Source organism: Sapajus apella, unplaced genomic scaffold (genome assembly GCF_009761245.1).
Source record: "Sapajus apella isolate SASKATOON/1434 unplaced genomic scaffold, GSC_monkey_1.0 scaffold38, whole genome shotgun sequence".
Taxonomy (NCBI): Eukaryota; Metazoa; Chordata; class Mammalia; order Primates; family Cebidae; genus Sapajus; species Sapajus apella.
The window spans coordinates 14840140-14864256 of record NW_022436978.1 but is presented as its reverse complement, the minus strand read 5'-3'; the positions used below and the strand labels follow the sequence as shown (position 1 = coordinate 14864256).

At 41.5% G+C, this 24117-nt stretch overlaps 2 protein-coding genes and 1 long non-coding RNA gene across 7 annotated transcripts in view; 2 read left to right on the top strand and 1 right to left on the bottom strand.

The window, feature by feature from the left end:
• FETUB (fetuin B) overlaps positions 1-13995 on the top strand; it is an 18684-nt gene extending 4689 nt beyond the window's left edge. The window contains exons 2-8 of one of the 3 annotated variants that reach the window (XM_032298326.1): positions 1412-1637; positions 1962-2072; positions 3391-3478; positions 6301-6470; positions 7522-7623; positions 12308-12391; positions 13305-13995. In XM_032298326.1, the coding sequence (XP_032154217.1) occupies positions 1413-1637; positions 1962-2072; positions 3391-3478; positions 6301-6470; positions 7522-7623; positions 12308-12391; positions 13305-13667 (1143 nt within the window). In that variant the 5' untranslated portion in view covers position 1412 and the 3' untranslated portion in view covers positions 13668-13995. Of the gene's footprint in view, positions 1-1295; positions 1638-1961; positions 2073-2480; positions 2549-3390; positions 3479-6300; positions 6471-7521; positions 7624-12307; positions 12392-13304 lie in introns of those variants that run through there. The other 2 variants (XM_032298327.1, XM_032298328.1) reach the window with 2 other exon arrangements.
• LOC116564900 lies at positions 12941-24089 on the bottom strand. The gene is made up of 3 exons (XR_004275154.1): positions 23711-24089; positions 22184-22192; positions 12941-12950 (listed from the first exon to the last, which is right to left on the bottom strand). It is a non-coding gene; the product is annotated as an uncharacterized LOC116564900 (long non-coding RNA).
• Positions 21837-24117, top strand: part of HRG (histidine rich glycoprotein) — a 17409-nt gene continuing 15128 nt past the window's right edge. For 2 of the 3 annotated variants that reach the window (XM_032298323.1, XM_032298324.1), the window contains exon 1: positions 21838-22095. In XM_032298323.1, the coding sequence (XP_032154214.1) occupies positions 21913-22095 (183 nt within the window). In that variant the 5' untranslated portion in view covers positions 21838-21912. Of the gene's footprint in view, positions 22096-24117 lie in introns of all 3 variants that reach the window. The other variant, XM_032298325.1, reaches the window with a different exon arrangement.

Genomic DNA, 24117 nt, shown 5'->3' with positions numbered 1-24117 from the left:
AGTTCAACCATTGTGGAAGACAGTGTGGCAATTTCTCAAGGACCTAGAAATAGAAATTCCATTTGACCCAGAAATCCCATTACTGGGTATATATCCAAAGGATTATAAATTGTCCTATTATAAGGACACATGCACACGAATGTTCATTGCAGCACTGTTTACAATAGCAAAGACTTGGAACCAACCCAAATGCCCATTGATGATAGACTGGACAGAGAAAATGTGGCACATATACACCATGAAATATTATGCAGCCATAAAAAACGGTAAGTTCATGTCCTTTGTAGGGACACGGATGAACCTGGAAACCATCATTTTCAGCAAACTGACACAAGAACAGAAAATCAAACACCGCATGTTCTTACTCATAGGCGGGTGTTGAACAATGAGAACACATGGACACAGGGAGGGGAGCATCACTGGGGTCTGTGGGGGGGAGCTAGGGGAGGGACAGTGGGGGGTGGGGAGACAGCAAACCACATCGCCATGTATGTACCTATGCAACAATCTTGCATGTTCTTCACATGTACCCCAAAACCTAAAATGCAATTTAAAAAAAGATAATTATCTTTTGTATGATTCCAATAAGTAGAACCTTTCTGAACCACAAATAAAAGCTCAAAAAGAAGGCAATAGTCCCAATCACTGTGTTTGTAGTGTTCCCACCCACCTGCCCTACAGTACCTTTCTCTTAGCAAGGGTATCAGGTTTTAGTCTCTTAATAAGTTTGCTTCCATACATATAAAAGGAAGAATAGGCTTGAAATATGATGAGAGAGCTTTTGATGTCTCTTTGACTTTTTCTCCTTAAGTAAAGCCATTGTTTAAAGATAACCTAAATGACAATAAGTAGAACGTTTTCCACCCAGATGGCTAAAAGGCTTAAGGAATCTCATCTGTGCTTCTGGCAGATGACTGTGGGGTTCAACCACCTTCCTGATCTAACAAGGGCTTTGTACACAGACTGTCAGCCAGGAAGTCTGAATTCAAGCACCACTGGGACCTGAGATAACTATTAGAGTGGCTAAGGAGATCTCCACAGCAAAGGTGCTAGGGTAGAGGGGGTGTATGGGGCAGGCCTCCATATTCCTATTCAGGAGGGACCAGCAAATCAGAATCTAATCATAAGAGACTTGAACAAATATTATGATTTCTCAGGAAACAGTTGGGAAACTGAAATTTGTGTGTATGCACAGGTGGATATGAGGTTGCTCAAGGGTCTAAGGTTAGAATCATTAGCAAATTCTATCCAAAGTACTGACTTAGGAAAATTCAAGTTCAGAATTCAAGGTAAACTTGATTAGCCCTTCCAATTATAACAAAACTGCTCAAGTCTGCCTTAAAGAGCCTTACAAGCCGGGCAGTCCCTGCAGCTCCACAAACTGAGCCATCCTTGGACTTGTTCTCCACAGAATGGATCTGCTCCTTCCCCTGGCTCTTTGCACGCTAGCCCTGTGCTGTGGAGCAGTGTCTCCACCCAGGCCGGTTCTCAATCCCTTGCCTCTGCTCTCCCGGGGCTGCAATGACTCAGATGTGCTGGCAGTTGCAGGCTTTGCCCTGCAGGACATTAACAAAGACCGAAAGGATGGCTATGTGCTGAGCCTCAACCGAGTGAACGATGCCCAGGAGCACAGACAGGCAAGTAACAGGCATGTGGGCAAGCTGGAGAGACTGGCCAGGGTAAGGGAGCCCAGAGTCACATGATGGGAGGTGCCTTCCGAATTGGAAACCCTGCTGAGAACACTGTTCTCCTCTGCCAGGGTAATCGACAACGTACTTGCTATTAGTAAAAACAAGTGTTAACGGTGATCCTATTCTGACACTTGTGTCGGGTTAAAGGGCTAATAGGGCATCTTACAAACATCCTTTGGCTTTCCCATAAAGCAGGGATTTTTTTGTGTGCAGTTTTCTGGGTTTCTGCTTCCTGTGAAACATGTTGCATTTCTCCACCCCTTCCCACAGGATGGCCTGGGATCTCTGTTCTATCTCACACTCGATGTGCTTGAGACTGACTGCCATGTTCTCAGTAAGAAGGCATGGCAAGACTGCACAGTGAGGTTGCTTCATAAATCGGTGAGTGCTTGTTTTCATAAACCATTAAGGGCCCTATGGAAGGCAAGTAGGTGCCTCTTTCTACAGTGTCAAGGTTGCTCAATGTCTGCCATCTTTCAAATGTCCCACTTTATAATCTTCTGGCAGGTGCCCATGAGTTTATTTTAATGCTCTAGAAAGAACAAAGTTTAACTCATGAGAAGTGTTTCTGAGAAGTCCCATTGAGGTCATACGGAACAGAATGGAAAGGCTGCCCCCAAGACTTTTTTTTCCTCCAAGACCCTCCTTTAGGCTCTGAACCAGAGTTTAAATTGTGAGAAAAAGACCTGAGGTGTGAGTATCCTGGATGTGGGGTTAATGTAGACTGCAGAAGCAATGGAGGTAGAGCTTTGTCTATTTGTTTTATTTGATTTTGTTTTGCTTTAATAGACACTGATGTGAGGTTTGAGGGGAGGAAAATGGATGACTTGCAGTATGAAAGCTCTCAAGGGTGCCATGTAAGGATTTCCTGAAACCACAGAATATAAAGCGCTGCAGAATTAATCTTTTAAAGATGATCATAGAAGAGACTTGAAAATAGATAATCCATTTCATTTAATTCTTAATTATCCTGGGGTGATTTTCATTAACTGATATAAAACTTTACAATATGAGTGCAGGATTGTGATATTAGTGTTTAGAAGCAAACTATCTGATCAAGATATTTTTCCTAATTATGTAGCCAGTTGGTCAAATTGCACCCAACTTGATTTTGAAAAGTGAATATCCTGTTGTGAATTATGTTTGTTATGGTGACACTAGCTACTAAAACACATACACAAAAAGTGTATACTGACTCTAACATGACAGAAGTTCATTTCTCACATGTGTAAAGTTGAAAGTAGAAGTTCCGGGTTAGACAGGGGCTTTGCTCCAGGGGTGATTTGAGACTCAAGTTTATTCCACACCGTGGCTCTAGGCTCTGCCAGCTTCAGCTCACGACTTCCCTGGTTACCTGCTCATCTGCACCAAGCTGTGCACAGAGAAAGGGCATAGAGGACAGTGAGAACATGGGAGACCCTGGAAGTGGTTACACCTCACTTCTGCTCACCTTCCTGTGGTTAGCACTCAGTTATACACAGTCACACCTGCTGGGGAGACTGGGAAGTGTATTCTAGCTGTGTCCTAGGAAAAGGTTAAACAGTTTGATCATCAACTGCAGTTCCTCCCAACCAAAACCACAAAATTTGATCTTAAGTTTCTAATTACTTTAAAAGAAAATGTCTGACTTTAATTTTGGAGTTATTTTTAAAGCTCATAGTTGCATTCACTAGTCATAAAATGTATTTGTTGGTTTCAGGTTTATGGTCAATGCAAAGCAATATTTTATATGAACAACCCAAGTAGAGTTCTCTATTTAGCTGCTTATAACTGTACTCTTCGCCCAGGTAAGAAATCACTATGATTTTGTTAATTTTAATAAAGTATGGAAAAGGGTACTTAACTGGGGCTTTGCCAAGAGTGTATAGGGTATCTCTCATTCTTATTTGCTGTTTATTCTTAATGCCAGTTTCTTAATATTTCCAGTACTTACCTCCCTACTGAAATTCATCCTCTACTCCTCCTCTTCCCACAATTAATCTTACTAAATTACCTCTACATTTATATCCTGCATCAGATCTTAAAATTGCAGTCTGACATAAATGGCATAATCTCTAAGACTGTTCCTCAGGCTTCCTTTCTTGCTATCTCTGCCATTACTTCCCAGACTACACCAACTCTACACTCCATTCTACTGGATGACACACGGTTTTCTGAACACGTACTGCACTTTCCAGTCCCTGCATCTTGCTTGTGCCTCTCCCTCTGCTGAGACTGCCCTCCTCTGATGACCTCTGACCTTGGAACACACCTATTCTTTAAGGACCACCACCATTTTCTTCTACAATGTTCTCTATTCTAGAAAGGAATGATGCTTTTGTAATATACATCCACATAAAGCTTTGCCTAAACTACTCAGGGAACACATAATGATTTGGGGTCTCATGTCTTATATCATGTAGAATATTTTATCCCCTTTGACCCAGCAATCCCATTACTGGGTATATATCCAAAGGATTACAAACCGTTCTACTATAAGGACACACACACACGAATGTTCATTGCAGCACTGTTTACAACAGCAAAGACCTGGAACCAACCCAAATGCCCATCGATGATAGACTGGACAGGGAAAATGTGGCACATATACACCATGGAATATTATGCAGCCATCAAAAACGATGAGTTCATGTCCTTTGTAGGGACATGGATGAACCTGGAAACCATCATTCTAAGCAAACTGACACAAGAACAGAAAATCAAACACCATATGTTCTCACTCATAGGCGGGTGTTGAACAATGAGAACACATGGACACAGGGAGGGAGCATCACACACTGGGGTCTGTTGCGGGGAAATAGGGGAGGGACAGTGGGGGGTGGGGAGTTGGGTAGAGATAGCATGGGGAGAAATGCCAGATATAGGTGAAGGGGAGGAAGGTAGCAAATCACACTGCCATGTGTGTACCTATGCAACAATCTTGCATGTTCTTCACATGTACCCCAAAACCTAAAATGCAATAAAAAAAAAAGAATATTTTATCCTTTATCCTTTCTTCCTCCTTGCTGCGCCCTTCCTTACTTCTCACCATGTAGAAGGTGTCAATAATGTTGTTAAGTAAATACATGGACTAGAAATGAGGCTGAAACTAATGACATTTGAAATACGTACATGCATTTACTTGGGGTCTTCCTTTTTTCAAGGCAAAGTCTTTGGAAAGAGAGCAACCATAGTGAGGGAAAACGGAATTTGGTCACCTGTCAAACTACTACCTGTGTGTGGCTCCCCTGGTGGATCCTGTTAAAGTGTAAATTCTAATTCCATAGGTCTGGGTCTGAGCCTGAGATCCTGTATCTCTAATAAGGTCCAGGAGATAAGAATGCTGCTGGTTGCTTTGAATAACAAGGCAAGCGAGCAAACATTTTGTTATGCACAGTTTAAGGTTCCTGGTTATGAAGGCAGGATTCAGCTAAGATAAATTAGAACAGCAAGTAGTAAACAGTCTCAGGACTTAAATGGAAGTCATAGATATCAGAGCTATGGGAGGTCAGGAAGTAATAGGTGGTGATGATTTAGGTGTGACAAGCTGTGGATGTAAGTCCCCCATTTTCTCCCCCAGTCCCCAAATACATGCAGATAAACACAGAATCACTCAAAACAATGTGTTTGCTCTGCAAAAGCAGCTTCAAGATAAATTCTCCATCCTGCCTTCCACACGAGGCTTACTGCCCTCAGCTCCTCCCAAATAGAAATTCTGGCTGTACTTGGTGTGATCACTCTAACCAGTCACACAGCGACTTGACCAATTTTGTTTTCTGGCTCACTCGCATTTTTCCTCCTTTATTATTTTTTTAAATCTATTTTTATTTTTATTGAGAAAAAATAGTTATCCATATTCGTGGCATACATAGTGATATTTCCATAATTACTGTATCATGATCAGATCGGGTTATTAGTATATCCATCTAGTATAGGAGCAACTGACTAGTTAGAGATTAGACAGGTCCAGACTGCATTCAAAGCTTTATTACCTTCTTGTGTTGGGAACATTCCACATTCTTCTTCTAGCTATTTGGAATTTTATCTTATCGTTAACTGTAGTCATCCTGCAGTGTTCTAGAACACTAGAATTTATCCTCCTATCTAGCTGTAAATTTGTACCCTTTGACAGATCTCACTTGCATTTCTAACCAAACAGGATGCGCTTCCACCTTCTACTATGTCATTCACTTATCCATTCATTCTACAAGCATTTACTCAGCACTTTCTATGTATCAGATATGATGTTCGGTGTTAGGGACTGAAAGGTAAGTATGACACGGCAGCAATGAAATCTCAATCTTTTAAGACACTCAGTCTACTTTACAGAGTCAATAATGAGAAAAGATATTGAACTTGTTGGAGGAAAAGGTCCTATATTAATATACTACATCACGTGTCTTTGAACAAAATTCTCAGAGTAAATGTGTGTGAGGTGAAAACTTTGCTTTGCTTTGTTCTCTTTTTTAATTGTGAAAGTAATACACGGTCATTATGGAAAACACTGCTGACAGCTAACTTCTATTCCAGAAAATGTCTTCCTTGCCCCATCCTTGCCTCTTTACAGTCATATGATTTATAGGATTCAAAGTCAATAATATTTAAAAATGTATGTTATTGGCATCAACAGTTTCGAGAAGAAAGATTCACATGATGTGTCCTGACTGCCCAAGCCCCTTACCTACCGACTCTTCATATCCCCAAGTTTTGGAGGCTGCCATCAAGTCTCTTGCAAAATACAACAATGGAAGCACATCTAAGCAGTATTCTCTCTTCAAAATCACCAAGGCTTCTAGCCAGGTGAGGCTAAAATGCTCAAGCCAGTTATACAGTGCATCTCATAACTGCTGCTGTAGGTTCCTAAGCTGAGAGGAGAATGTCAAGGCACTCATTTTGATTAGAACCAAAATAGCTTTCTCTATTTTCCCCACTTTGGTAGACCTGATACACAGTCTATCATGTTTCAGTTTCTAAGTTATTCCATGGCATTTCTACAAGAGTCAGGTGACTTGATTTTGCTTCCCCAACCTTAAGGCAAGAAGAGAAATGGACTCCTGGTCTCCTTAGGGAATTGTCCATAGGTCCACTGCTCACTGCTACCTTCTCATACCTGACTGATCATGGACCATTTTACAACATAACTTTTATTCTACATTAAGGCCTAGAGTGGGTCTTGAATTTTATGGATTAGGGAAAATAAAGGCTCATTTGTGTTTAGATTATGTTGATTTCTTTCCTTCTTTTTTCCCCCCCCCTCTCTTTTTTTTTCTTTTTTGAGACAGAGTCACTCTGTCACCCAGGCTGGAGTGCAGTGGCACCATCTCAGCTTACTGCAACCTCCACCTCCTGGGCTCAAGCAGTCCTCCTACCTCAGCCTCTCAAGTAGCTGGGACTCCAGGTGCATACTACCATACTTGGCTAATGTTTGTAGAGATGGGGTCTCACTATGTTGTCCAGGCTGGTCTTGAACTCCTGAACTCAAACCAATCCACCCTCCTCAGCCTCCCAAAGTGCTGGGATTACAGGCATGAGCCATTGCACCTGGCCTGATACTTCATTCATATGCAGAAAAATCTAAAAGACAATTCTACATAAGGAAAAATCATCTAATCAAAATAAGGTGTTTAGGGCCCATTCAAATCTTAAAGAAGGGAAGAAAGGTGTGCGATTATAAACATAATAACTAAATCATGGAACATGGCTTAATCAGCGTGGGGATTTGCAGAACAGATATGTGCATTGACAATGCCTCTGGTGACATATTGTTTCTGTAGATGTCATGCTGCCAAACCTGGGTCTTTTCCCCAGGCGAAATGTTTGATTTTTATGTCTTACTCTTGTCTCATAACAGTGGGTGGTTGGCCCTTCTTACTTTGTGGAATACTTAATTAAAGAATCACCGTGTACCAAATCCCAGGCCAGCAGCTGTTCACTTCAGTCCTCTGATTCTGTGGTGAGTTTTCTTGAATGCCTTCACAATTTGAGTGTTCACAGATCATCTTTAAGTGTTTGTGGAGCATAAATTACATATGAGGTGTCATAAAGCATGAGATGCTTTTCTTTCTCTCAAGGAGCAACTGACTAATTAGAGATTAGACAGGTCCAGGCTGCATTCAATTTTAAGTGCAATTTTCATCAGCAGTTGCAAAAGTGATTATATGGAGCTGTAAAATATAGACATCTCAGTGGTGGGTAATGCTTTTGGTCTGACCCAATCCAGTTACATTTGTAATACAGCATGGTGCTCCATTCCACTCTTTAAGAAGGACAAAGTCAAATAGGCCTTCATTCACAGAGGCATCCAAGAAGGAAAGCATGCCTTGAAGCCATCTGAAACACAGCTGGTGGGAATTTAAACTGGCACGATGTGTTGGAGTACTACTGCCAAAATGCACCAAGAATATTTTTCCTCTTAGCGACTTGTAATAATAGCCTTATTAAGAATTCACACATTGTATAATTCATCCATTTAAGGTATACTTCAGTCGTTTTTAGTATGTTCACAGAGTTGTGCCACCATCACCACTTTATTATTTTAGAACATTTTCGTTAGCCTCAAAAGTAGCCTCACATCCACTAACAGTCATTCCCCACTGTCACCTTACTTTGTGGAATACTTAATTAAAGAATCTCTGTGTATCAAATCCCAGGCCAGCAGCTGGAAACCACTAATGTACTTTCTGTTTCTATGGCTTTGCCTATTCCGGACATTTCATATAAATGGAATCATACAGCATTTGGTCTTTTGTGTCTGACTTCTTTCACTTAGCATAATGTTTTCAAGTTTCTCCATCTATAAATAGATATAGTTTTACCTCTTCCTTAGCAAATAATGTCTTATTGCACAAATATTTTTTATTGTTTGTCCATGTTGGTGGACATTTGAGTTGTTTCCTGCTATGAAAAAGTGTACAAGTTTTTATGTACACATATGTTTCCATTTCTCTTGAGTATATACCTCAGAGTGGAATTGCTGTTATATGAAAAAAAAAACCCAACTCTGTGTTTAACCCTTTCACCGATATACTGTTTCCCACTGTGACTGTATCAGTTTCGCAATTCCATCAGCAATGTATGGGGGTTTCAATTTCTCCACATCTTTGCCAATACCTATTATCATCTTTCTTTTGGTTATAGCCATCCTACTGGGCATGAATTGGTATCTCATCATGATTTTTATTTGCATTTTCCTAATGACTAATGATGTTGAGCATCTTTTAATGTGTTTATTATCCATTAGTATGTTTTCTTTGGAAAAACGTCTACACAAACCGTTTGCCCATTTAAACTCTGGTTGCTTATCCTTTTATTGTTGAATAATAAGAGTCTTTACATATTCTGGATACATTGTCCTTATCAGATATATACTTTTTAAGTATTTTCTCTCATTCTCTGGGTTGTCTATTCACTTTCTTGACAATGTTCTTTGAACTATAGAAGTTTTAAATTTGGATGAAGTTCTATTTATGTCTATTTTTTCTTATTTTGAATAAGAAATAATGTCATATCTAAGAAACCATTGCCTAATCCCAAATCACCAAGATTTACATGTGTAAAATGCAAGGGATCCAGAATGCCAAAATAATCTTGAACCAAAAGAATAAAATAGGAAGACATACTTTCCAAACTCCAAACTTACTACAAAGCTACAGTATTTAAGACAGTGTCTTGGTGGTATAAGAATGATATATAGATCAATGAAATAAAATTGAGAGTAAAGAAATAAACCCCTATATGTAGTCCTATGACACATTTTGAGTTTTTGTACAAGGTGTGAGGTAGGGAGTTCAACTTCATTCTTTTGCAAGTGAACATCCAATTTTCCCAGCACTATTTATTAAAAAGACTATTCTTTCCCCCACGTAGTTGTCTAGGCATACTTCTTGAAGATCAATTGACCATAAATGTTAAGAGTTTATTTCTTAAATCTCAATTTTATTCCATTGATCCACACTTCTAAGCTTATGCTAGTATAAACTATCTAGAATAATATAGCTTTGTAGTAAGTTTTGAGATTGGAAAATTTAAGTCCTCCTATTTTGATTTTCTTGTTCAAGATTGCTTTGGTATCCTGAATCCCTTGAATTTTCATGCTGATTTTAGGAACAGTTTGTTCATTTTCTATTTTTAAAAAGGCAGTAGGAAATTTGATACATTTGATTGCGTTGAATCCGTACATCAATGTGGAAAGTACATTATCTTAACATTAAGTTTTCAAGTCCATGAATATGTGGTATCTTTCCATTTGTTTAGAACTCATTTAATTTCTTTCAACAAAGTTTTGTAGTTTTCCGTGTACAAACCTTCTATTTACCCCCTTGGTAAATTTTATCTCTTTTATGCTAATGTAATTAAACTGTTTTCTTAATTTCATTTTTGGATTGTTCATTGCAAGTGTGTACAAGGACAACTGATTTTTAATATTGATCTTATATCTTGTAACCTTGATGAACTCGTTTATTAGTTCTAACAGTTTGTTGGTGGATTTCTTAGGATTTTCTATGTGATCATGTCATCTGAAAAGAATCGCTTTTTACTTTGCCCTTTTAACTCTGGATACCATATGTGTCCCTAGCCTCTAGGGCTCACATGTTCAGCACATCCATAAACTTTCAATTTGTGATCCACTCTAGTGTCGGCACCAGGTAGGCCAGTGAACTTTGGTAGCTCAGCAAATCCGAGTTAGCTTGGAAGTGGCCAGGCTCTACTTGGTCCAGGTACCTGCAGTTTCTCCAGAAGGTTCTCTGAGAGCCCTTCCCCTTTGTGACTTGATGATGAAGAGAAGGAAAAGGCTGAAACACCATTTCCCAGGCACTTCATACTTTAATGGATTGTCCCTTTTTAAGGAATTTCTAGTCTTCTTTTCATATGGTCTGGAACTGAGTGACAGAATAATATTTAGGCAATCTGTTTAGACACTTATTTTTCTTTTTGTAGGTTTAGGGATACAAGTGCAGTTTTCTTACATGAATATATTGCATAGCTGTGAAGTCTTGGCTTTTAGTGTACCCATCACTCAAATAGTGTACATTATACTCAGGGTGGTATTTCTTTTTGTCTTTTCTTTTTTTGTTGCTGTTTTGTTTTGTTTTTCTTTGTTTTGTTTTGAGGCAGAGTCTTGCTCTGCCACACAGGCTGGGAGTGTAGTGGCGCAATCGCGGCTCACTGCAACCTCTCCCTCCTGGGTTCAAGCGATTCTCCTGCCTCAGTCTCCCAAAGTAGCTGAGAGTACAGGAACCTGACACCTCACCTGGCTAATTTTTGTATTTTTAGGAGAGATGGGGTTTCACCATTTGCCCAGGCTGGTTTCAAACTCCTGACCTCAAGTGATCTGCCTGCCTCAGCCTCCCAAAGTGCTGGGATTACAGGTGTGAGCCACCGTGCCTGCCTCAGGGTGATATTTCGTCCCTCACCACTCTCCCACCTTTTGGAGTCTTCAATGTCTGTTACTCCACTTTGTGTCCATGTATACCCTTTCTTTAGCTTCCACTTTTAAGTGAGAACATGTGGTTTTTGGCTTTCTGTTTCTGAGTCATTTCACTTAGGATACTGGCCTCCAGTTCCATCCATGTTGATGCAAAGGACATGATATCATGATAGATATACAAGTGCAGTTGTCTTTTTCATACAGTGGTTTCTTTCTTTCTTTTTTTTTTTTTTTTTTTTTTTTGGTGGGGGAGTGGGGTAGATAACCAGTAGTGGAACTGCTGGATCAAATGGTAGTTCTATTTTTAGTTTAGTTTTAGACACATGTAGTAAATGTTGTGTGGATAGACTTAAGAGCTCTTCTTTAGAAATTGAGGAAACATTTTATTGTACTATTCTATTTATGCTTGCATAGTGTATGGTCCTAAAATTCCTCTTCTAGGAATCTATCCTAAGGAAGTAATTAGGAATTCACGAAAAGATATAGCTTCAATGTTTAAACAACAACAAAAAAAATAGATTCAGTTTGTCCGTCCAATAAAAGAGAGCTTTTTAAATATCACAGAGGAATATTAGGTAGCCATTATTTAAAAAAATCCTAGAAGACCATTCAATGACATAAAAGGGTTTTTATAATATTGCTAAGTGACAAAACAGTTATAAAATAATACATATAACATGACTATTTTGTAGAAGAAAAAAATATATGCATAGGAAAAAAGATTGGAAGAAAAGAAATCAAATCATTGCAGGTAACAGGTATCTTTCATGTAATTTACAGGTCTTAATTTTCTTTTTATTTATCTCTATTCTAAATAACTATAACATTTGAGTAAAGAAACAAAGTTACTTTACTTTCGAGTAAAGAGAAACTTGAGCTGAGAGTCATTTTGTCTGAGAAGAGAAAACTCAGGTGGAACATACTTAAAGGGCGGCTACATAAAAGATGAAAGCAAGTTTTCTAATTGACCCTAAAGTAGCACTAAGGCCAAGAGGTGGAAGTTGTATAGACATTGGAGGCAGTTTCACCTAATTTGGATGATTTCTTGGTAGGGGTGATCTAGAAAGAATTGACTCAGAGTCTACCTATTACATGGTATAAGCATAAAAATGTTGATTGGCTGTGTAACTACACAAGGAGAAAGCTAGTTGATTTCCATCTATGATCACTGGTAATACTCACATGACATTGTATTTTCTCTGTCTTTTAGCCTGTTGGTATTTGCAACGGTTATCGGATACAAGCACGTTTGGAAGAGCTTGTCTCTGCGACTTGTGACTTCTTTGTAGCACAGGTATTTTTCAATCTAACTGCATGTCTTTCTGTGAAGAAGAGCAGATTATCTATAGCTACCTGCCACTACCTTACCCCAGCTTTGATTTTCCCAACCACCTTGCTCACCACTTTCCTCATGCTACCCAGAGGCCACACCCACAGCGTAGCTGGTCAAAGACCTGTTATGCTTTGCGTTAGTCACAATATGGTCCTGTAGAGTATGCAAGACAAATTCGGAAACAGGGAACTACAGGCTTGGATGTCATTCAAGCTTCTGAGACATTAAATTCAGTGTCCAAAGAAACCTTACCTCAAGCCACAGGGAGAAATCATTTCCATGAAAACATTCAGTACCTTTCCAGAAGTGTTTATTGAGCACTTATTGTAAGGTAGCCTGGTATATTTGAGAGGGCAGTTGAAACAGGACAGCTGGGATCCAGTTTTGCTCTGGTACCTGTGAGCTGTGTAAAAGGCACATCTGTTTGAGTTTTGTCTGCCTCGTTTATAAAATGGGATTGCAACACCTGCATCATTCAGATCCCTGTGAGAAGGAAGTTAAAGGACCTGAATAGAGGGTGCTGTACAGGGCCTGGTACTGAATAAACAATCAAGGAAAGGCACCTGCTGCTGCCACTACTGATAACAGAAAGATAGCTTGTTGGAGACTTTGAGTGAGTCATTGAATCTCTCTGGGCCATTATTCAGCTCTGAAATTGTGAGACTTAAGTTAAGCTTCTACAGGTCTTGGTTCCCCCTGGCCCTTATCTGTTTTATTTTTTAACCCTTTCACCAGGAGATCTATCCCTCTAATCCCTCTACCTAGTCTCCCTTTGAAATGTTCCAACAGAAAGGCACAGATCAGCTTAGGCTGGTACTAGGCATGGGAGGGCTTTCCCTATGGAACTCTGCATTTAAAAATGTTCTCATTTCAGGCTCCAGCCACTGGAAGTGAAAACTCTGCTGTTAACCAGAAACCTACAAGCCTTCCCAAGGTGAAAGAATCCCAGCAGAAAAACACACCGCCAGACTCCCCCTACAAAGCTGGGCCAAGAGGATCTGTCCAATACCTTCCTGACTTGGATGATGAAAATTCCCAGGAAAAGGGCCCTCAAGAGGCCTTCCCTGTGCATCTGGATCTAGCCACGAATTCTCAGGGAGAAACCCTGGATGTTTCCTTCCTCTTCCTGGGGCCTGTGGAGAAGAAGCTGGTTGTCCTGCCTTTCCCCAAAGAAGCACGCACTGCTGAGTGCCCAGGGCCAGCCAAGAATCCTAGCCCTCTTGTCCTTCCGCCGTGAGAATCACACAGAGTCTTCTGTAGGGGTATGGTGCACCGCATGAGATGAGAGGCAGAGAGACAGAGTGCCCACATGTAGAGACTGGCTAATGAAGGACACCTTTTTGACTCTTCTTGGTCTCAGCATGTTGACTGGGAATGGAAATAATGAGACTGAGCCCGCTGCTTGGGCTGCACTCTACCTTGTACACTGCCTTGTACCCCAGGCTGCATCCCCTTCTAAACTGAGCAGTCTCATGCCATGGATAGATGCCTCTTGTATGTCTTCAACCACTCACTTAGAAAGATTCTTATCCTTTCAGCAGTATATATGTGCTCAAATCTCAGCATGAAAGCCTCGCATGAGTAAAGATACTTTCCCTAACACAAAGAGACATATGAATCTGAGACCCAGCACAGTTTTAGTCCCTAAATTCCCTTTAATTCCAGGACAGGTATTAGCTGCATATGGCCCATACCATTTCCAACCCTCTACCTCTTTTCATCTGTCTGGAAGTCTCCAGGTCTCAAGAGTGAGGTAATTCACTTAGAACTGGGGACACATGGAAGAGAAGTGCACGTGTGGCCTGTGGTTGACACTGGCAGTACCAGACCATGACAGTTCTCATCATTGTTATAATTTCTCCAGAACAGACAGAGGAGGGCCCATTATAGCATTCAATTATAGTCTATGCTTTTCATCCTTCAAACACTGCAGGATCAATTTCCCCTCATTCAGTAATATATATGTGCACATGCACACCTGCACACCAGATAGGACGCTGGACATTTTGACAGAATTTGCAGATGCAGCTATTGTCCTCTATCCTGGCCGCTATTAGAAGAGGCACATAGGCCTTGGGGTAATTTGCATAAGAGAAGTAGACAATATTTGCACTCTGTTCCTCTTATCTGCTTCTCATAAGGAAGTGATTACGTGGGGGTGTCATGTGGGGTCTTACATCCTGTTGGTCAGGGTCTGAAAGAAGCAGAATTGTACTCAGGTGGCTCAACTAAAAAGACTTTAGTTGGTGTGGTGCGGTGGCTCCGCCTGTGATTCCAGCACTTTGGGAGGCCGAGGCAGGTGGACCACTGGAGGTCAGGAGTTTGAGACCAGCCCGGCCAACATGGTGAAACCCTGTCTCTACTAAAAATGCAAAAATTAGCTGGGCTTGGTGGTATACCATGTCTTCATTCCTTAGATCTCATTTCTTAGGTCATTGGTTCAAAGAGCCAATGGGAGGCGGAGATTGGAAGGAAGCAGGATGGGAGGGAGAAGGCATGGCATAATCCCAGCAACTCAGGAGGCTGAGGCAGAAGAATCGCTTGAACCTGGGAGGTGGAGTTTGCAGTGAGCCAAGATCATGCCACTGTATGCTGCCAGCCTGGGTAACAGAGATAGACTCTGTCTCAAAAAAAGAAAAAGACTTCAGTGAAGGGAACTTTAGTGAAGGCTTGTGGCCCAGGCGAAGGGAAGGTCAAGGGATGCTGAGGCACCTGGACAACAGCATCAGCATCAGGAGCCTTTGCCACCTGATGCTGAGCAGAAGCAGGAGTGGCTGGCTTCCCCAATCTATTGGAGCTGTCCGTTGGAGAAGCCACCCTGCAGGTGGAGGGGTGCAGCCCCTGCAGAACCTGGTGCTGGAGCGGGAAGGAGCAGGGAATAAGTACCCTTCCCTTCCCCTCCCTTCCTGCTTCCTTCCAATCTTCTCCTCCCATTGGCTCTTTGAACCCAATAGTAAACTAGCCAGCAGGGGAGCCTGGGTTATTCACTTCCCTGGAGCCAGCCTGAAAGAAGCAGACAAGGCCAGGCAGAGAAAGTCAAAGGATGGGCCTGAGGCAAACAGAGAGAAACCATTACAAGCCCCAACTGGGGTTTCCCAAGGGGTGTGCAATAAGGCCCTTCTACACTGGTAAAAGGATGGCGAAGGGCCTCAAACTTTGTGGCTCCTCCTACCTACCACCTCCTTTCTCTTTCCATGGCTTAATTTGTGAAAAACTAGATTATTCTCATGCTTGCCACTTCCTCACCACCTCTTCATTCCTTAGGTCACTGTAATGTGAATCCATCTCTTTTCCTATAACCCACTGACTTGGTGTTCCCTAACAATCTTTTATTCTAAATTTTTAAAAAAGAAGCATTTCTGTTCACTTTTACTTACACTTTCAAGGATCTGGCAATGCTGACCTTGCTTGCTTTTTAGACTTTTTCAAGTAGACTTTGCCCCACATCCTCCAGGTTTTTCTTCTATCTTTCTGACCACTCCCCCTCATGTCCCACCTTGGTTCCTCTTCTCTGGCTCATCTCTCAGGTGCTGTTTCTCTGGCTTTCTGTCCTTGATCTTTCTTTCTTACTCTGGAGACTCCAGGCAGACAAGCTAATCTACACCCTTGTCAACAGTTGCAAAATGCTGCATTTATTACTGATCTCAGGCTCTTGTCTTCAAGTCATCAGTAGTTTGCAAATTGCTAACACTAATCTACAACAAAATTTTGGGAGCTGGGTATTTCTAGTTATATAATATTAAGAGTTATCTCAGGTGAATGTTTAAAATGAACATATTCAACAACAGAAAAATGAAAAACCCAAGTTAAAAATGAGTAAAACATTAAAAAAAAAAATGAGACCGTGTCTTTTGCAGGAACATGGATGAAACTGAAGGTTATTATCCTTAGCAAACCAATGCAGGAACAGAAAACTCATGCTCTCACTTAGAAGTGGGAGCTAAATAATGAGAACACATGGACAGGTAGAGGGAAGCAACAGACACTGGGGCCTACTTGAGGCTGGAGGGTGGGAGGAGGGAGAGGAGCAGAAAAACTGTTGGGTACTAGGCTTAGTACCTGGGTGACATATAATCTGTACAACACACCCCTATGACATGAGTTTACCTATATAACAAATCTGCACAGGTACCCATGAACTTAAAAGAGAAGTTTTAAAAATAAAAATAAGCAAAATATTTAAACCTCACCCCAAAAAATATAAAGATGGTAAGTAAACATCTGAAAAAATGCTGAACTTTAGTGAACTTCATATGTCATCAAAGAAATGCAAACTGTAATAACAATGAGATACCACTACGCATCTGTGAGAATGGCCAAAATCCAGAACACTGACAATACCAAATGGTGGCAAGGATGTGGACCAAAAGAACTTCTCATTCATTGCTGCTGGGAATGCAATGGTATGCCATTTTGGAAGACAGTTTGGCATTACTTTCAAAACTTAACATACTCCTATCATATGATCCAGTAGTCACACTCCTTGGTATTTACCCAAATGAGGTGAAAACTTATGTCCATACAAAAACTCCCACATGGATATTCATAGCAGATCTGCTCGTAATTGTTAAAACTTGGAAGCAACAAAGATGTCCTTCACCAGGTGAGCGGATAAGTAAATCTAGACAATGGAATATTGTTTGGCACTAAAAAAAATAATGAATGTCAGGCCATAAAAAGACACAGAGGAAGGTTAAATACATATTACCAAGTGAAAGAAACCAATCTGAAAAGATTAAATACTGTATGGTTCCAACTATATAACATTTTAGAAAAGGCAAAATTATGAAGACAGTAAAAAGATCACTGGTTGCCAGTGGCTAGCAAGGAGACAGGGATGGAATATGTGGAGCACAGGGGTTTTTAAGGCAGTGAAACTGTTCTGTATGCTACTACAACAGTGGATACATTTCATCATTTGCTGAAACCTGTAGATGTACAACATCAAGAGTGAATGCTAATGTAAGCCATGGACTTTAGATGATAACGATGTGTCATTGTAAGTTCATCAGTTGTGATAAATGCTCTGCTAGTGTGCAAAGGTTTATAGTAGGGGAGACTGTGAGTGTGAGGGGCACATGTAGGGGCTCCATAGGAACTCTGTACTCTCCACTCATTTGCACTGTCAACATAAAACTGCTCTGAAATAATAAAGCCCATTTTTAAAGTAAATTAACAAACTAGGTGGATCACGAGGTCGGGAGTTTGAGGCCAGCCTGACCAACATGGTGAAACCCCATCTCTACTAAAAATATAAAAATCAGCTGGGTGTGGTGGTGCATGCCTGTAATCCCAGCTACTCAGGAGCTGACAAAAACTGTGTTTTCTTTAAAAACTGACTCCTATTATAAAAAATTAAATGTCATAAAATTCTGTCAACCAGTCTAGTGATTCTCAAAGAAATAGAGATTTACAAAGAGGTCGATTGTAGCATGACTTATAAGAACAAATAAATGGAACAAATATGCATGGCCAAAACTTGGGGAACATTTAATACATTAACACATATATAACACACAATATTATGTAATCTCAAAATAATCTTTCTGAAGAATATTTAATGATCTGAGAAAGTTCTCAAGGTATAACCTTAAGGGAAAATACAATATTTAAACCACATATAACAAGGAATTGTTAAAAGTCCTTATCTTGGCAAAGGGTTTGGGGGGTGAGGAATGGAGGAAAGAGGCTTAATTTTTATTTTATAATATCCTAAAATATTCTGTTTGCTTTTTTACTTTGCGCAGGTATTATATTTATGACTAAAAATTGTATACTTAAAAATAACTCAAGATTTTAAAATCCTATAAAAACACAAAAACATTTATAAAGCTTATATGGTTTTTATTAATACCTGAAAAAAATAGAGGTTATAAGTAAGTACATACTCAACTACAGTGGAGGAAAAGAAACACTTGTATGTATAGAATGATTCTAATGATGCAATATATATATACATTTTATTGCACTTTAGGCTCTGAGGTACATGTAAAGAACATGCAGGATTGTTGCATAGGTACATACATGGCAATGTGGTTTGCTGCCTCCATCCCCATCACCTATATCTGGCATTTCTCCCCATGTTATCCCTCCCCAACTCCCTACCCCCTGCAGTCCCTCCCCTAGTCCCCCCCAACAGACCCCAGTGCATGATGCTCCCTGCCAAATATATATATTACAAATATTCAAATAGCAAAAAGGGTATGAAGCAATTATATATTATAAATAGTTGGTTTTCCTCATGGTTGTAGAATTACAGGTGAATTTTCCTTATGCTTTTTGTATTTTCCACATTTTTTGCAAAGAGCATGTGTTCTATTATGAGTCAAAAAGCTTTAAAGTATAAAAATTCTGTTAAGTGGCTGGGCACAGTGGCTCACATCTGTAATCCCAGCACTTTGAGAGGCCCAGATGGGTAGATCACAAGGTCGGGAGCTCGAGACTAGCCTGACCAACATGGTGAAACCTGTCTCTACTAAAAACACAAAAATCAGCCAGGCATGGCGACGCGCTCCTGTAATCTCAGTTACTCAGGCGACTGAGGCAGGAGAATCACTTGAACCTGGAAGGCGGAGGTTGCAGTAAGCTGAGATTGTACCACTGCAGTCCAGCCAGGGTGATAGAGCGAGACTCCGTCTCAAAAAGAAAAAAAAAAAGTCTGTTAGGTAACTCTTTTTTCTGATAAAATAGCCAGGACACCCAGAAATAACCTAAATGCAGAATGAAAATGTTAAGACAGCTGGGCGCAGTGGCTCATTCCTATAATCCCAGCACGTTGGGAGGCCGAGGCTAGTGGATCACCTGAAGTCAGGAGTTCGAGACCAGCCTGACCAATATGGTAAAACCATGTCTCTACTAAAAATACAAAAATTAGCCGGGTATGGTGACAGGGGCCTGTAGTTGCAGCTACTTGGGAGGCTGAGACAGAAGAATTGCTTGAACCTGGGAGGCGGATGTTGCAGTGAGCCGAGATGACTCTACTGCACTCCAGCCTGGGCAACAGAGTAAGACTCTGTCTAAAGAAAAAGAACAAGGAAAGAAAAGAAAATGTGAAGATGAAGATTCTACCTGCCTTAGTTTGCCCAGATACCATCTGTGTAAAGTCAGCACTTCCATCCGAGGCCACTCTGTGGTTCCCCTAATGCTAACAGGAACCATCCCCAAAGCCAAATGTCACTTCCGGATCATTGAGAGTCCTCAGGACAGAATGTCTCTCTTACTACCATTCTGCCTCCTCCCGACCATGACTATCCCAGCACCCTAATGTGCTCTCTCCCCTGAAGCTACTCCAGATGCTAGAATGGCATCGTGAGTACTTGTATCGCTCTTCAAGACTCAATAAAGCAAGAGGAAGAGGATGCATGGTTCCCTGAGGTACCCTTACTCTCAGCAGATCAGTACTGTAGAAAACTCATATTCTTATTCTGGATGCCTCTTCCCAGCCCCTCAACATTCCCCTCCTTTCCCTACACCAGCATTTGGCTCACCCAGGACATCCCACGTAGGGTGCAGCCAATATAGCCATAATAGAAAGGCTTCATTAAGGAGCTCAACTCATAATAACAAAAACTCAAAATAGTTTTTGTTTTCATCGGTAGCTTTCCCCTTCCCCACTGAGTTGCAGCCTTTTAAAAACACCTTGAGCAGATTCCCTACATTCCTGTCATTCTCAGTTATAATGGACTGGTCCCATTGGGTATTTAAAAGCCAGGGTTACTGACATTAAAAGTTCATTGGCAAACATTATTCAAAACATGTTGCACTCATTAACCCTGTGACTTGTGGAAATGAGGTCTACTTTTCATATACCTCCCTTGTCTTTCTCTCTTCAAATCCTTTCCCTCTCTTCAGTTGTCTCTAGAATCTCAGTAATTCTCAACCTTGACTGCACACACTGGATCACCTAGGAGTTTTAAAACGACTCATACCAGAGTCCACTCCCAGAGATTCTGATTAAATTGGTCCTGGAGGGAGTCCTTGACATCAGCACTTTTTAAAGCTCATGGGGTGATTCTAATATGAAGCCAAGTCTGAGAGGCGTGAGTGCGGACCCTCACAGATACTCACGGTAGAGGCAGAACAGGAAGGAATGGCGATGATGCCTAACTGGCTGTGGGTAGTGAAGACGGAACCTAGGCTGATTCCCTCTGGTCCTTTCTGATGCTGCTGGCTCTTCTGGTCTGAGGGTTACATGTAGGTATATAGGTTTCTTCTGAAGGGTGAGGGTAGGGGGTCAGCTGTGTCAGAGCCCAGTTCCCCCACTGCTGATCCCCTCTCACAGTGGGATGGGCATCCAACTATTTGACTCTTGCTGTCACCACCATCCTCTTCCACACGAACCAACTCTTTTCGGCATGCTTTGAGGGCCACCGAGAATTGGGATGACATAAGGTGTCCCCAACTTCTTTGCAGGCACATAATAATAATAAATAGCATCACTTATTTGGCATCTACTCTATGCCAAGAATTATATTGGTTGCTTCATATTGGTTGTTTTCTTATTTAATTATCACACAAGCCTGCCAAGAGGTAACAATCCATATTTTATAAATGAGTAAACTAAGAATTGGATAAGTGGCCAGGCACGGTGGTGCATGCCTTGTAATCCCAGCACTTTGAGAGGCTGACGCAAATGGATCACCTGAGGTCAGGAGTTTGAGACGAGCCTGACCAACATGGTGAAACCCTGTCTCTACTAAACACAAAAAGTTAGCTGGGTGTGGTGGCGCATGCCTGTAATCCCAGCTACTTGGGAGGCTGAGGCAGGAGAATCGCTTGAATCTGGGAGGTGGAGGTTGCAGTGAGCCAAGATCACGCCATTGCACTTCATCCTGGGCAACAAGAGTGAAACTCCGTCCCAAACAACAAAAACAACAACATCAACAATAGCAAAGAATCAGATAAGTTTTGTTGCTTACCCAGCAGTACACGGTAAGAAAGTAATAGAGCTAGGTTAGAAATTCAGATCTGACCTCAAAATGATAGCCTCTTAATTATTCTATTTCACCTAAAGTCACTTCCTTTATGATGGTACCTGTTTAACATGTTACCTCTCTAAGATAATGCAGCTGCCATCTACTGAGGAGTTTTAGTGCCATGATCAACTGACTGATGATGGAGATTTCCAGCTGAGACAGACAGGCAAATGGAGGAAAATTACCCCTAGACCCCCCGCCTACATCAGCATAGGCAGTGCTTATGTTCAAAAACGTACTTTGGATCTGCTACCTACTAGAAAAATCCAGATCTGTGCAGATCACGGTTCCACCCTCTCATCAGCAGCATTTCTCAACTTTCTGACCCCAGGACCCACTAATCATTTACAGCTTGTTGATGGTTATTTGAACTCAGGGTCAAGGTGAACATCCTCAGTTACACAAGGAAAATGTATAAAGGTTTTGTTTAATTAATTGCGTGTGTCTCAGAAAGTCTGTATAAAATTCTCCGCGGTGGATGATCATAGCAAGGGATGGTTTAACAAAATGAAGGCATTCATTGCAGCACTGCTTTTGATCACACTGCAGTATTCGTGTGCTGTGAGTCCCACTGACTGCAATGCTATTGAGCCGGAGGCTGAGAAAGCTCTAGACCTGATCAATAAAAGGCGACGGGATGGCTACCTTTTCCAATTGCTGCGGGTTGCTGATGCCCATTTGGACAGAGTGGTGAGGAATGGCCAATGGCAGAGTTCAGTTGGGAGACTATGCACCGGGGGCAAATGTGATTCTACCCCCAATGCTTACTGCTTTGCACAGTGGATGGCTTTGGTCAGAGTTTTCTGTTTGGCTTCTGTGGCTGCTCTAAATTGTTCTTTTTTCCTTCAGACTAACGTTTGGTATTAGTATGCCCTTAACTATGATTTAATTTGTGAGTACATATAAGCATTTATGCTGAGCCCAGTTACATGCTAAGTACTGCCAGAGAAACATTAGAATAAACTATGGCCCTTGGCCTCCAGGAAATGATAATATGCGGCACATACAGGCAAACTGTGTAAGTTAGGATAAACTCGAGAGAAGGAAAAGTCTTCTCAACCCTCCTAAGGCTCCTGACTGAGCCTGAAGTAAAACTGGTAGACAGATTAACAGAAGAAAATATTCAAATTTATTTAACCCAAGGTTTACCTGACACAGAAGTCTTCATAAATGAAGACCCAGATATCCAGGGAAACTGCCCACTTGCATACTTAGAATTGATGAAGAGTGTACAGAATGCAGAAGTAAGATGGGACAAAAGAAGGAAGGACCCCGCAAGGTCTGTCTGTTTGAATTCTCCTTGACCTCTCTGTGTGGCATTTCTTGCCCCCAAGTATGGAGCAGGATCCCTCTGGTATGCAGATCTGAGCACCTACTATCAAACAGAGTAGGTCAGAGAATTTCTTTATGGCCAGCTCCTACAAAGAAAGACCCAGGGGGAAGGTTAGATTCACATTTTAGGATTTATGGATGCTTTCAGGGAGAGGGCTTCCATCTTCTGTGATTTGCCCTGGAGAAGAGAAATTTTAGTTCCTATGGCTTGGGGGAGAAAGCAGAGTAGGAGAACAAGGGGCAGGAGAAGGTCAGACAGGTCTTGCCCTTCCCATTTCCTTCTGTTCAAAGGACTCAGCATGACAAAGTACCATACTTTGAGGTATCATGTTTTGAGCCCCAACAATAGCCAACAGATAAAAGGAGTGGTAAATGTACTGGAGCAGTTTAATGAGGGGAGATTTAGTGAGACTGGATGGGAGGAGGCTTCCGCTGTGTAATAATGCGTCGGTAGGATTTGAACAGGTCTGTGAAAGGTGTTCCTGGTGAATTCCTGGCACCACCACTTCTAGGAGGGTAGGGAATCAGGAGGAAGGGTGTTAGGGAGCCACTGAATATAAGCAGGGGGGTTCCAGAAGTTCCATGTGGGCTCTGAAGCAGCCATCAGGTGGGAGCAGAGCCTGTGGGCTTGTCTTGAGGTGAAGCAAGCTTAGTCTTCACTTAGATTACATGCCTGCCTAAATTGGACTCTAGGAGCTCATAGACATTACAGAGAGACATGAAGCCTCCCTCTAAGCCCCCAAAATAGCCTACTCTTCCTCTGATGGAAAAACTGAAATTAGCGAGGCCAGACAAGGAGTACTGCAGAGGACAATTTACCCTTCTGAAAGTATCACAGAGGGAGGCACAGCGAGTTGCAGAGAACAGGTGTGCAGGAATTTAGGATTCAACCAGTAATTCAGTGACCATTAGTCCCATGCCAGGTTCATCATCACATGTTAGGGCACAGGATGCCTCCACACAGAGCTACCACTGAGAGCTAGCATACCTGGCCTGCCTGGGGAAACTGAGGCAAAAGATGGGGACATGAACTAGAAAGCTATTTACGTATTCAGGAATGAAAGAACAAGGATGAGACTCGGGTAGTGGGAGGCAGGGCAATGAGACTAAGGAATAGACATGAGACACATTTACAAGAAAGGCTATTCAGAGCCTAGTGACTAGATAGCCAAAGCAAGGACAAGAGCGACATCTCGTAAGTTTACATGTTTTACCCCAGAGGCTAAGGCAGTATGTAATTAATGGTGCCACTGGCAAAGACGAGGGAAGTGGAGAGGCAGCTGGTTTGCAAGGGAAGAGAGAGGATTTAGCTTTGGGCACAGTGACATCAAGGCAGAAAATCCATGTTCAGGAATAGACCTGGGCGAGAGGACACAACTA